This window comes from Tachypleus tridentatus, chromosome 11, assembly GCF_004210375.1.
Source record: "Tachypleus tridentatus isolate NWPU-2018 chromosome 11, ASM421037v1, whole genome shotgun sequence".
NCBI lineage: Eukaryota > Metazoa > Arthropoda > Merostomata > Xiphosura > Limulidae > Tachypleus > Tachypleus tridentatus.
Genome location: NC_134835.1, coordinates 53,598,309 through 53,613,534, shown reverse-complemented (window position 1 = coordinate 53,613,534; position 15,226 = coordinate 53,598,309). Strand labels below are relative to the sequence as shown.

General features: G+C 33.0%; 1 protein-coding gene across 1 annotated transcript in view; it reads right to left on the bottom strand.

Annotated features, from left to right (window-relative positions):
* The window catches only part of LOC143232174 (uncharacterized), a 63,975-nt gene extending 52,367 nt beyond the window's left edge, over positions 1 to 11,608 (bottom strand). Inside the window, exon 1 of the mRNA XM_076467284.1 lies at positions 10,991 to 11,608. Coding sequence (XP_076323399.1) covers positions 10,991 to 11,044 — 54 coding nt within the window. The 5' untranslated portion in view covers positions 11,045 to 11,608. The remainder of the gene's footprint in view (positions 1 to 10,990) is intronic.
* Positions 11,609 to 15,226: the final 3,618 nt, after the last annotated feature.

Here is a 15,226-nt window from a genome sequence, read left to right as displayed (position 1 = left end):
CTGGATCTACATCATCTGATGGAGTCTTTTAATCTTGAAAGACATTAGCGATCCGCGATTTGGCTATGCTCTTCCAAATACCTGCTCTAGTCTAATTCAGAATGACAACCATGAGTTTATACCATTGCATGGTCACATTTGAGGCATTTAACATGATAGACTCGAAAACCTTTTTTATTCAGCAAGTATTCCTACATGATATTCCCAATGCTTTGCTTCCTTAGAAGTTCGTTTCTTTGTGATGGTAGAGTTGCCTTTGTGCAGGGTTTCCCAAAGTGGATGATTAGAAGTACAGGCGGTGAATAAAGACCTGAGAGTTGATAAGGGGTCAAAAATGACCCTTATGGTAAGGTTGGCCTACGCAAGTAATTGCCATATGCCTAGTGTTGTATTATGATTAATTAATATTGATTATATATTAAACTTTCTCAACTGTGGAGTTTCATTTATAATTTAGATTCTGAGAAGTTTGGGGTCGCTGACAACTTTATAAGTTCGTCAAGGGGTCGACAACTCAAAAAGGTTTGGGAATCGAGCCTTAGTGTGTTATGTTCATAGTTGCCTTGTGGTTGCAAATATGTATGGTGTTGCCGTGAAGATAGGTGGTACCTTGTAAATATTCCAAAAGCATCTGTTTTCTTAGGTTTTTGTCTCTTGTAATTGCCACTGTCAGTAAACTTTCATTGAACTGCCTGTACTTCTTGTGTTAAAGTTCAGTACAATAAGGTACAATCCCAAGGTTCGTAATGACTTCTAATATATGTTTGTTTGTTTTTTCTTTTTTATTCTGCAATTGGTGCACTCTTTTTGCTATGTCTTAATTTTTTCACCCCTCACATCTACCATAGCAGCAAGTCAGATTAATACCGTAACTGCATTAGGATTCAAGAAAACTGAAGCACTTAATAGGTTAAAAAGGATTTATGAAGAAACAAACTTCTATATCTATCTTTAAATCGATCTGTCTTACAAAAGACTTGAATATACTAATTATTCTGTACCGTATGTTGAGTTTTCTTGTTCTTAAGCGCATAATTGTACAATGGGCTATCTCTGCTCTGTTCATCAGGAGAGCCGAGACCTGATTTTAGCGTTATAAGCCTACAGACTTCCCGTGAATCACTGAGGAGTTTTATAAAGTCACTGAATAACAACAGACCTATTATGTAGTCAGTTCAAATACAAAAGTTTTTGCAAGTGTAAATGAATTTTTCTTAAAGAAGAAATAACTTAATGCTCCGAGTACAACAATCTTTAACAAGTAACATCTCCAATTTGGATTGATTTTCTTCCTATTGTTTTTCTCGCACCAAAAGTACGAAACATTTATTTCATAGAAAAACAAACTTAATTTTATGAGTTTTTTTTCAAATTTCATACATAGATAGATCTTTTCAATCTACAATTAGGAGTCTCATTTGGCGTAAATATAACCCACACGTGCAAAGGTATTTAAGAAAAGGTCCTCAAATTTGGCGACAATGTTTGCACATGCCTGCGCAAAAAGTCACGTGAGATATCGGATTTTAATAAAGTCTCACCCAAGAGTAAAAGTGGACAGTTTTTAGTGTGTTTTTTTCATTCAGATTAAAAATAACTGATTTAGAGCAGCAAGACTATAAGTTGAAAGAACGTGAAGATACATAAGTATTGGTTAGGCCAAGCAAACTAAATTAGAGTTTGTAGCTCAAGTTTTCAAAGGAATCGTACTGGTGGACGGTTATTATCGGTTATTTATTGACACCTTTTCAGCACAGGTTGAATAAATTTTAGGAAATTAGCCTAATTAAAGATCAGTTAACGTCACATTTTATTAGCTTAAGCAATTAACATAAATAATAATTCTTGATACGGCAGTACTGAATGCACAAGGGTTATAACAAGAAACTGTTAATCTAAATTCCATGGTGTTACTATAAAGGAAGCTATAACACTACTTTAGATAGGAAAAACAACTACCATATATTTAAAAAAAATTGGTTGGATTTGTAGAATAAAGGTCTGTTTTGAATAATAGGATTGCGATCCTCAAGTTAGTGTTGGTTACTACCGAGTTGCACTTTGTTTAATTGTTGTAGTTTGTTGGTTAGTAATTATATAAAGTCATGATATCTAATCAAAAACACCTTCTGTGCGAAAACAAAGTTGTGGCCAAAAAAGGGTCTGATTGTGCGACTTCAAGGAATAGAATCAAAACTGACGGCTAAACTGGTAGCTACATTTATAACATTGATAAGAATTTAAATCAAATATTAATTCATTTTTCAGTTTGGCTGAGAAATTTGTTTTACCCATCATCATGCTCAATGTTGAACAAAAAATACAGCCTGGCTAACAAATGAATGAATATTTGCTGTGACTTTTTTATCAATGCTATAAATGTAGCCACCAGTTTAATCGCCAGTTTTAATTTTTGTCTTTTAAGTCTTACGTTGGCCGCGCCTTTTTTAACGCTTAAGCTTTTATTAAAAATTTACTTATGAAAAAAAGGGAATAACTAATCATAGCTTTAAAATATGAAAATATTTCATTAGCATATACTCAAAAGGTATCAGTCCTTCATGGCAAACTAAACATTCACAATGATATTAAGTGCAAAGTAACTGTTTACAAGGATCGCAGTAATCCAAACCGGGACTACATAATGCGATGCTGACGTGTTCTTGTTCAACGCTAGATTGTTTTCAGCAGAGAGAAAGTTCTTTACTATGAAGAGATTAAGCATGTAAACACGTTGCTTAGATCCGAGTAGATGATTGGATTCTTTATGGTTTCTGTTCGACTATTTTCGTATGCGTTTGGTATCTGTACGTATTAAGTGATTGAGTGAAGATACTCTGTGTGTGTGTGTGTATTAAAATAATTCTTTATACTATAAATAATAACATTTTGAGCTGTTAAGTTTGATTCTAACAAAGTAAACTTATTTTAAGATAGATTAAAACAGCCTTGAACTTCAGAAAAAACGCGTGTGTTTGTGTGTGTTTTTCTTATAGCAAAGCAACATCGGGCTATCTGCTGAGCCCATCGAGGGGAATCGAAACCCTGATTTTAGCATTGTAAAATCCATAGACATACCGCTGTACTAGTGGGAGGCTTATTAAACGCTCTGCTAATTAAATCACTCGAACCTTAGGAAATAATTTAACTCAAAATGCCTCGATTTGTTTGTTTTGAATTTCAAGCAAAGCCACATGAGGACTATCTATTTCTAATTTAACAATGTAAGATTAGAAGGAAGGCAGTTAGTCATAACCACCTACCGCCAATTCTTGAGCTACTCTTCTACCAACGAATAGTGGGATTGAACGTCACATAATAACGCCCCCATGGCTGAAAGCGCGAGCATCTTTGGAGAAACTGAGATTCAAACCCATGACCCTCAGGTTACTAGTCTAACGCTCTTACCACCAGGCCCAAATGGCTAGATAATAGAGATACTGAATAAACTAGTATAATATTATAATAATCCTTCTTTCAGTAAACTTCAAAATCTCATGTACGTTTAGGACATTAGAAGTATCGTATATTCCTTTTTCAAGATTTTATAAAAAAAAATTGAAGTTTGTATTTCTTTTGAATGATAACCTTAATAACAATAATTTTGGATACAGAAAGAAAAGTAAAAGACATTATATAAACTGTAATTCTGATCCTAGTTTTTCCTTTCTATACAAAGTAGATTAAGATTAAAACGTAATAACGACACATGCAATTTACTTACATTGATACATATATAAAGTTAGGTATTTAAGAAAGGCATAATTACTTTGAATTAAAACAGAATGAAAAACACTTAAATTTAGTAATTGCATGGTAAAATAAAAACATTTTGTTTTGAGATAAAGCCACACAAAAATACTTATAGTTAACTCAGTATCAGTTTGTTTGTTTGTTTATTGAATTTCGCACAAAGCTACTCGAGGGCTACCTGTGCCAGCCGTTCCCAATTTAGCACTGTAAGACTAGAGAGAAGGCAGCTAGTCATCACCACCCACCGCCAACTCTTGGGCTACTCTTTTACCAACGGATAGTGGGATTGACCGTCACATAATAACGCCCCCACGGCTAAAAAGGCGAGCATGTTTGGCGCGACGGGGATGCGAAACCACGACCCTCAAATTACGAGTCGCACGCCTTAATACGCTTGGCCATGCCGGGCCCTCAGTATCATCTGCACTAATAGCTTGTATAGTGTATGTTGTTATTAAGCTTATCGTATTGGCAATATTCCAGTTAAAAATGACTTTTAGGCATAATTACTGAAAGACAATACTCAACAGTACTTATTTATCTGTTCACGTTTCCATTGTTTTCTAAGGCAATACTTTTTGCACCGAGTAATCTACTTAAAAATCATCATACATTTTAAATCATTTCATTTAGTTTAGTTATTTATCCACAGATTGTATACATTAGAATGCTAATCTTTTAATAAAATAATAAATATTTTTAAGAATAATTTTTGAATCTTGGTTTGGATAGTGAATATATTTTATAAACTTATTATTATTATTATGCCTCTTGATTCCATGAAGGAACATAGGGCCGCAATCGCTTGCGGATTCATTAACAGGCTGTTTTTTTAAGTGAGTAGATTGTTAGCCTACCGCACAACCCCCAACCAGGAGGAGAAACCTTAGCCGTCCCTAATTTTGCAGTGTAAGACTAGAGGGAAGACAGCTAGTCATCACCACCCACCGCCAACTCTTGGGCTACTCTTTTACCAACGAATAGTGGGATTGACCGTCACATTACAACGCCCCCACGGCTGAAAAGGGGAGCATGTTTAGCGCAACTGGGATGCGAACCCGCGACCCTTGAATTACGAGTCGCACGCCTAACGCGCTCGGCCATGCCGGGCTTATAAACTTATTACTTTTTTTAATATGAACGTAATCTATCCAGATTTACCCAAGCAGTTATTCAGGCGCTTAAAAGCCTGATATTCAGGATAGTTATCAATAAAATAATCACTACAAAACTTAGAAAATGTATATGCTGTTGAAAATGTTATATTGTCTTTTGATGTTTATAATTAGTACGTGTAACTAATTTTCAAATTTATATTATACTTAGAATAAATGACAACATTTATTAATTTTTGGAAAATACTCCAATCTCTCTACACTTCACTCTACTTATGTTTCTCGAATAATGAGTAGATAGAATGAGCAAGCATTACTGTACAGAAAGATTAAAAGGTATATTTTGAAAGGATATTTCTTGTTTTGGTTTATATGTAGAGTTGAAAGTAATTTAGCAATGATATAAAACAATTTATTTATTTATTTATTCATATATTAACTTCTATTCTGATAGTTATTAATTCTTAAATTACACAGAAAGTGAGAGAATCTTATTACTTCAACAACAATAGATAGGTGTAGATCAAGTGGGATCAATTTTATGGTCTTGCATAAAGCATATCACAATTCGGCGTTACATTCACTTAGTTCTTTTCACCGTCCTCCACGAATTTTGTATTATAGAACTGAATGTGAACCAATTAAAATGTGGAAGTAATTATTTCCTTGGTTATGCTTACAGACACTGACAAGAAAGTTCTATTTTATCGAGATACAAATCCAAAGTGTTGCTATTTATTTTGCTTGGTTAAAGAGATTACAATACTAGTATGCAACAAAATCAAATACAGTAGAGTATATGTTAGGTTTTATAATTTGATCATTACATCTGAAGAATAGACTCTTTGCTTTTCTTGACTAAATTTATAAAAATACCAAATTTCTTTTCATGATGTAAATAAAAACAGGATAATTAATATAACGATCTTGTAATTGTTTGCGTTAAAAGAACCAGCAAAGAATAAGCGATTAATAAGTCACATGTATAGTTTAAATATAAAACCCTCCTGCCTAATTATATAAATTGTATTTGTTGGTTGTATAAATTGCAGCCGATGTATAAAGGTGTATAGAATGACTCTGAGTTGTTGTTTTTTTTGAAGTGCAAAGTTTTAGCTAAAACCTTCTTCATCTCTGACCGATTCCAGAAGTAATTAAAGTTACAAACTCAGGATGTCAACCCCTTTCGATGTACGTATTTCACCAAGCACAATGTCTCATAGATTAATTTACTCAAATCCTGCCTACAAGTATTTCAATTTGAGGGTTAGCTAGTAGAGATCATGATGAGTAATAAAAATCTAATAGGTAATACGTGCTCCCCAATCTTGACGCACAAAAATATAGCTAATAAAAAGGGGGAATAAAATGCCTCATGAGTCAATTTACGCCAGCCATGGCCAGGTGGCTAAGGCACTCGATTCGTAATCGGAAGGTCGCGAGTTTGAATCGTCGTCACACGAAACATGCTCGCTCTTTCAGCCGTGGGGGCGTTATAATGTAACGGTCAATCCCACTCTTTGTTGGTAAAAGAGTAGCCTACGAGTTGGCAGTGGGTGATGATGACTAGCTGCCTTCCCTTTAGTCTTACACTGCTAAATTAGGGACGGCTAGCACAGATAGCCCTTGTGTCGCTACAAGGTCAATTTACTCTAAACATGTCTAAATAATTTCAAGTGTCTCGGCGATTGGGGATTTTCTCTTGTTGATTAATATACAAGATATATCTAGTCTTATAAATATGATCACTGTCTATATGTATGGAGGATTAAAGGCAATGTTTACCTTCTGTTTTTAAAGTACGACATGCAGATATACAGTCTTTAAACACTGTCTACGAGGACTTTTCCTTAAGGTGGGACATTAGTTAGTAATATGGAGTAAACTGCATATTATATAATTATAATGTATCGAAATAGATGTTATACAATACTGAATATTGAGTGAAATATTTCGATTTGAGTCAATAGAAAGAAAACAGAACAAATTATTCTTCAAACATTTATTTTCGGGCTTTTGATTACTGCTTCTATTTCGTGATTATTTTTCTTATTATAGTCGTCTGTTTATTTTTGCTGTTTATTATTAAACACAAAACTACACAAAGGTCAATCTGTGGTCTACCCACCACAGGTATCGAAACCCGGTTTCTAGTAGTATATAAATCCACAAACATGTCTCTGTGCCAATGTGGAGCTTATTATAGTTAATAAAATAACATTTTATCGTTTACATTTTCTCTCGATTTGCAAGCTGAAGGTCGCGGGTTCGATTCCCCGTCACACCAAACATGCTTGCCCTTTCAACCGTGGAGGGCATTATAATATTTCGATCAATCCCACCATTTGTTGGTAAAAGAGTAGTCCAAGAGATAGCACTTGGTGATAATGACTAGCTGCCTTCCTTCCAGTCTTACACTCCTAAATTAGAGAAGGCTAGTGCAGATAACCATCGTGTAGCTTTGCGAGAATTCAAAAAACATACAAACATTTTTTCCCCATTTTGATATAGGAGAAAATGGTTCACAGGCAAAAATGATTCAAAGTGCGGGAAAAGTTATTTCGTTTATAGATAATACTGAGATGTATTACGAAAGACAGTTGATGCTTCATATTTTCGATCTGAGTAGAACTTTATGCAACGTATCAGATAAATAATCAAGTAAGAGACCACAAGGCTTAGGCATAGCCATCCTAATTTAAAGCTGTCAACCAGAATGTGATTAATCATATAACAGGTGAATACTCGGACTGTAGTCCCCACCCGCACTGGCTAAGTCAAAGCTCTGTAGGCTTATAACGCTACAACTAGAGGCTCGATAATCATGGTGAGTAGAGAACAGATAGCCCATTATGTATCTAGATCTCTGCTTAACAACAACAAAATCAAACTTTAACCGAATATCGGGAGTAACTGTCACTTTTGTAACACGTCCGTAACTGAGAGCTGAAACCAACGGACATCCTAATCAATAGAATACAGCTGGCCAAAAAAACACAGATAATAGAAGGATTTAAAGTACAAGAATACACATTTTATATAGATAACAGTGATTACAATTAATATGTAGAAAGTTTTACATGATTGTTGTACTTATTAAGCACAAAGCTACACAAAGGGCTATATATCTGCGCTCTGTCCACCACGGGTATCGAAACCCGATTTCTAGCTGTATAAGTTCGCAGCCATTGCTCTGTGTTTCACATAAAAACAGCGGTGTATATTATTCAATACTTAATTTATCAGATAACATGAACATAGTTATTAACTTAAATTTTCCCATATAAATTAATAATGTAAGCATGCGACTTTTATTTTAACTGCTAATATCTAGAAAGATAAGTGATGTAAAAGTGTACCTGATTTCATTTGGTGTACATATATATATGTGTGTGTGTTTGTGTGTATGTAAAGCAGCGGTTAAAGGTTATTTTATTCAACTGTGTATTTTTCAAATCTTAGGCATGGAATCAATTGGCGGTCACCTTAGATTATAATATATCGGTAAGTTTTGTTAATGTCTTTTATCACTGTATCAGTCATGCGTTTGTCCGCGTTAGTTCATTTTGGGATTACTGGGATTAAGTATTAAAGAAGGATTTTCCGAGATATTATCTTTCTATGATCCACATTATTTTTGTAACTTATTTCCAAATTCGCCACGTGTAACTACTTATATTGTGGTATCTATATATTGTTATATTCTGATTATATGTCCGTAATTGTACTTTCATATTTAGTGCACCAGTTTATGGATTCGAGGGTGCATGGTTCATGTCCCGTTACAACAAATAAAAATTACCTTCTACAATTCTAGAACGTGGGTGCTTTATGAGAATGACAGTGATATCCTACTGCTTGATCATAAAATAGTAGCATTGGGTGCTGTTGACTTGACGCCTTCTGCTTGGTTTATCAGCTCCAAATCATGGAGTTTTTGCAAATTTCCCAAAGTAAACAAATGCACTTTCATATTTCATTTGTAGGGATTTTATTATTTTTTCTTACAGTTAAGTTTATTAATTCTGTAAGGTTTCTATCATTCTTTAGGTATTGATTTAAGAAATTGTTCTTTGTTTCTTAATCAGGAGGCTGAAAATTACGCATTCCATTGAGATAAGAAAGAATAAATTTAAAAAATTTAATAAAAATACCACAAAGATAAACGTGTGTTTTTTAATAAGAAATGACGGTATTTTCATCTTAGGATTCGTAATTTTTTTCAAATAAATTGTTTGAAAAATGGTTTAAATAGTGTTATTTACTTTTTAATTCATACCGATTTTATTATATATATTCTTACTTCAACACCTGCGAAGAATTTTATATCTAATCGTGTACAATAATGTTCCAGTGTAGGAAAGTACACAAACTACAAAGATACCTACTCAGAACGTCGTTCTTGTGTATCTTATGAAGTGGACCACCTGAAGTGTAATGATTTATTCCTGTTTGTATGCTAATATTATTGTACGTCTTTTATGAAATATGCTGTCAAGTCTCTTGATAAATGTTATTATTTTGAATGTAATCAACTGATTACTCGGTTGTTGATGTTTTTATGTTGACTTTTTGTCAACTGGTGCTATTTCCATGTATAATTTTATGCGCTTGAAATATATACAGTAAATGTGTAAGTACCTTTTTGCTATATTACACCACACGTGAATTATAACTCTTTCACTAAGAGAATTACCATATTATTAAAGGGTTTTAACACGCCATAAAGCGACAAAGAGGCGTGACTAACAGAGTGTAAGTACATTAAAAAAGCGAATTAACAGACGTAACGGCGATTTAATAGACCTAAGGGTTTCCTTTTGACAAAATATTCTATAATATTAAATAAAAGTTACTTCTATAAAAATATCGCACTGAAAATGAGCATCGCTAAAAAATTCGAGTTTATTCCTAATATTTTCAACTTGAATTCTTGAGATATACACAATAGTTATCTATAGATCATGATGTACTTTATCAATAGTTTTGTATAACATTGTTTTTGTTTAAATGGAATTTGAAAGAAGTATGAAAATACATACTTTTACTGTCACTTTTTTGATGTACTAAAATTACTTTCTTTTAATAAATGGAGAAATAAAACCTAATAGATGTTTATAGTCATATATATATATCACTACAATAAACACATAGTTCATTTAGATATGGATATGCAAACATTATTGTTGTTTATTACTAAACATCAAACTACACAAAGGGCTATCTGTGGTCTACCCACCACAGGTATCAAAACCCGGTTTCTAGCAATATATAAATCCCCAGACATGCCGCTATGCCACTGAGGGCTTTTCATGGTCAATTTAAAATTGATTGGTATTAAAGAATTACTATCATGCCCACAATCAGGCTCGATTAGTGAATAGAAGGTTAGCTTGGGACGTTGTAGGTTAAAGCACCCAGTCCTTAACCTTTTCATTATTGTTCTTCACTTGCTTGCATAATATTTTTTCACCTGTTATTTGGAAGTTAAGAGAAGAAACAATTGATATATTCGAAGCTATTTTCTTTCATGTTTATACCCCTCGCAACTGCTTTGAAACTCATATGTCTTTGATTTGTTTCTCGTCCTACACAATCTATACATGATTGATTGTATAGAATTATAAGTATGTATATGTGCTTGTCTCTGTGTGCGCAGATATATGTAAGGTTAATACTCGACATTATTGAACAACCACGAGGGTGATTGATATATTCAGTTGTTAACTTTGTGAACGGTTTAACTGAAGCATACAGGTCAACGTGACATATACTTAATGTTGGGTACACATACGTACAAAGAGTGTGTAGTAAGTACATTTATCAAAGTCCGTATATAGTGCAGCGCCAGCAGTTATGAGAAGCAACTAGTTTAGTACATACTGTTTACAGAAATATGTGGCACAACTTTATCAATAAAATTAGGTTTAAAAAATTCTAGTCAACGTTGTTGTGCACGAGACACTGATACTAACTACATTTAAGTTAGATATTGATGTACAAAGAAATTTTTAAAACATTTTGTTTCAAGTGAATTCGATTTCTTCTTCTATTCTATATATTATAACTATGTTCTTTGTTTTATTCAATTATTTTTCGGCTTTAAACTATGAATGACGTACCTGTGGATTAGTGCCTGGGTAAGTGGTATATCCCAAATGATGTGCGTAGGACATATCACTGAGATATTGTCTGATTGTTTGTCTATTGGTACTTAATGTTGAAAGTTTCTTCACTTTAAACCACAGTATAGAAAACGTAACAACACTTATTCCTGCATTGTTTATAAGTTAACTATATGTATAGCTATACAACTGTTCCACAACAAAGTATTATATAGATATATTTCTTGACAAACCTTCCTGGATTTGACGCTTGTTAGAGCAGGGTAACTGATCGTATTTTGTCACAGGAACATGAATAGTTGCAACCTTCAACTAGTACGTTGTAAAATATGATATACGCTCTACCGTGTCCACGAGAACTGTTGCCGCAGGGTGTTAGCGCCTTGATGACTAGAAAGCACTAACACAAATTCGAACTAAGCTTAAAGGTAAAACCATGACGGCAAATAACTGTGTCTCAAGCTACTGTAGGGTTGTTTACATCACCAAAAGTGAAATCTAAAACAAAGCGCTTGTCCTTCTTTTCAGAGTACGTGGTACAACAAACTTAGGCAGACTTCGTTCGTTACAGTAGGTTTAATCGGCAGATGGGCCACATAACAATCTAGCTCCTAAAGCAACGACTGGCCTCGTCGTTATACGTCAGCATACGTGTGCAACAGCAGGACTGATTGACAGAATTAGAGGCCGCTACGGGGACTTCGACTTCCCATGCCGGCCCCCTGGCAACCACAAACTCCGCCCAATACTCCAAGTGACTGTATGGTTCAACGCCGACATCGGGCTACGTGGCGAGCACTTCCAGACGGAGAGATGCGCGTCGAGATAACTGATTCCTGCCCTGGTTTGTACGGTCTGTTTCGTCTACTTGCCGTATCTCACGTAAAGCCTTATTTATAGAGGGTCGCTCCTCGTACTTTTACGTTAGATTTGTCTAATTGTAAATATGTATAAATATAAAATATACATACATATATTAGCAGTCATTCCTAAAGTTACCTGTGACAAATTTGTATCCATACAAATTAAACCTTTGTTGTTCTTTATTTGGTTTAGTACTGAAACAATTATTTCTTTGTAATATGCCATTAAAATCTGTAAAACAAAATATGTTTGTGATTTACAGCACAACACTTCCTAGAAATAGAGCAATTGTGATTTCACTTAGAAATTCCAAACTTACTCTCTTTTGGAAACCAATGTTTTTACACACAGTTATGTGAAATACTGAGAAACATCCATTACACTACTACACAACAAGTGCATGAAAAAACAACAAAAATTGGTATTTAAAAGAACGAGATCTCCATAATGTGAAAATAACAAATAAACTGAATCAATATTTCTATTAATACACTGAGTATTGATAGTAATGTTGTCCTATAATGAATACTCTCAGATTATAAATTAGATGTCTAACAGAGAAGTGTTCATACAGGATTTAAGTATTTACCAGTTCCAAAGAAGTTTGTTAACCCTCGACTTGTTCTCACAACGTTGACTATCGGTAAGATTCATATATTTCATCATATTCAGTAATTTCATATTTCGTATGTCACACAACAATGATCAGTGTAAAGAAATGACTAATAAAATTGAATGGCCTTTGCAGCAAGTGATTAGTGGCAGCATTTGCAATACTGGTGGTGTTCTTTTATATTTTCATGTGACTAATATGCTACCATATGCATTAAAGTCAGAAGCCACAAGCAATTTAATGGTTAATATGGTTATACCATAAAATTTTTGTCAACAATAGAAAAATATTGTTCCGAAAAACAAAACTTTAAATCAATGAACAAAGTTAATAGTTTAATCGTATATGTTCACATGTTCAGCAGTAACAACTACTCATTTTGTATTTTACGTTTGTTTTCGTTTCTTCGCCCGATATGCTCATAGACATGCATTTTCAATTAAGTTCTAATATATAAACATTGCCTTGTGTAGTCTCACCGGTAAGCATCTGTTTCTTTAAATAATTAATATTTTTTTAATACTTGAAATTTGACAGTACTATTACTGCGAATTGGGGGTTTGGTATAATATTTTACTACTTTCACAAGTCAACAAATGACATTTTTGTTTGAAGTTTTTCTTGGAAACAATTTCTGTAAAATGTACAAAAAATTCATCTGTAGAGCAGATGTTATAAAGTGAAACGCATAACTATGTGAGGCGGTTAAACCAGGTCTGTTATAAAGGTTTCTTTATTGTGTACTTTTTTCAGCGCAAAGCGCTTTGTACGATTGTGTATATTTTCTTACTGAAACTATAGTCGCTAGGTTTTTGTAAGATCTATTATTGAAAAGAATTAAAGAGGACAAACATTCCTTATGGTTAAACCATGCAGTGTTAGAACCACACTGATAGGCTGTTGGAAAATTTACCGTGAAAGATAATAATAATACTTTGGCTATATATATATATATATATACTTCGTATCTTTTTTTACTCAAAATCATTTTTAATACTTTACCTAAGCGTGATGTTTATCTTAACCTCTTCTTAGTCATCAGTACTAAAATAATTTTGGCACGGAATTTTCAATATTCAGTACTCTCGATTGTCATCATTATAAGAGAAATAATACTCTCATTATGTTTAAGAATCATCAATAGGCTTGAAATGATATTACTAAACAAAATGAAAGTAAAATAGATTTCCAGTTATCTGATAGTCAGGTCCTAAACATAAACTAATTCATTTATAAATACATATATATTCTCCATAACTGAAAATTAAGTTTGAAAACATATTTTAATGCTGTAATTATATTTCGTGATTCTAACATTATTCAGTAGATGGGAGGGGATTCAATTAACCAGCAAATATTGTCCACTCATTATTTACTAAAGAGGCCAACAGGTTTAAAAGATATGTAGCTGATTACAGATTAATTACTTGTACATTAACTTAATGAAAATGTTAATCTTAAAGAATTAATTACAATGAATTTAGTTAACAGTTATAAGTAAGTGTACCTTTACTAACGTAAATTTAATCGTCTGTCATGTATTTTTTCATACAAAAAACGAAATTATAAATGATTCAAAATTCCGAATACACACATATAAGTATATTACGAAATTGTTTATGTAATAAGTTTATTTACTTTTGAAACTATCCTTAGTTTTCTGAAAATTACAAGTAAACGTTATATTGTTTGTGAAACAAGCATGGAAATAAATTAATTAACAGTAATAGAATTTTCGTGGCTCTCGAATACATAATATTTCGAGAATTATCACGTCTTTACTTTGGAACATAAATAACTGGGCTGTACGTTTGAAACGTTGTGAATTTTTATACGACTTGGGTTAAACTAAACTTCTAGAAGTAAAAATTAAGCTTTGATTTCTGAAGCAATGATGTAGTTTTCTGGCATTCCACCTATCTGCCATAAATAGAATACAGCAAAATGAACAATATTTAGAGATACGCACATATGATACCAAATAATACAAGAAATATCACAGTGATAGCTAAAAAAACAAAAATCACACAATAATTATAACACACAATCTGAAGCTGATCACTAATAACGAATTTCAAGAATCTTCGTCCAAAGTAAAAAAATTAGTTAGTAAGAAGCAGTAAGCTGTTAACACGCATCTGTTGAAGACTATACAGTTTTCTTGGAGTATATTGGATCTAATACAAACAGTTGATTACATTCGCGGGTAAAGTAATCATATTTAAAAAGACACACAAAGTTAAAGTCATCATATATTCGGAACACATTGTGTGCAATCTACAGTCTTTTGGAGTATATTATATCAAATACAAACAGATGATTACATTTTCGGGTATAGACATCATGTTTAAAAAGACACACAAAGTTAGAGCCATCAGATATCTGGAGCACATTGTATACAAGCTACAAAATACTGACTTACTAAGTTAAAGATATAAGTTCAACATGCACGGTAATTAAACCAAAATGTAAAATGTAGAAAAAACTAAAGAATGGGAAAATATTGCGATAATGTTACCTTTTAATGAATTTGTGTACTAAAAATGTATCAGCTTTGGAGCTTAAACTGTCACAAGTATAGAAAGGTAGCTCGGACTGGTATGAATTATTTGAGAAATGTTGAGAAACAATAAAAATTATTTTAATGAAGGCAGTACTTACAGTGACAATCTGAAGTTATGATTACTGATAATACAGCAATTTACAAGTGATATATGATGATAAACTTATGCTCAAGTCTTAACAAAAGTAAATGA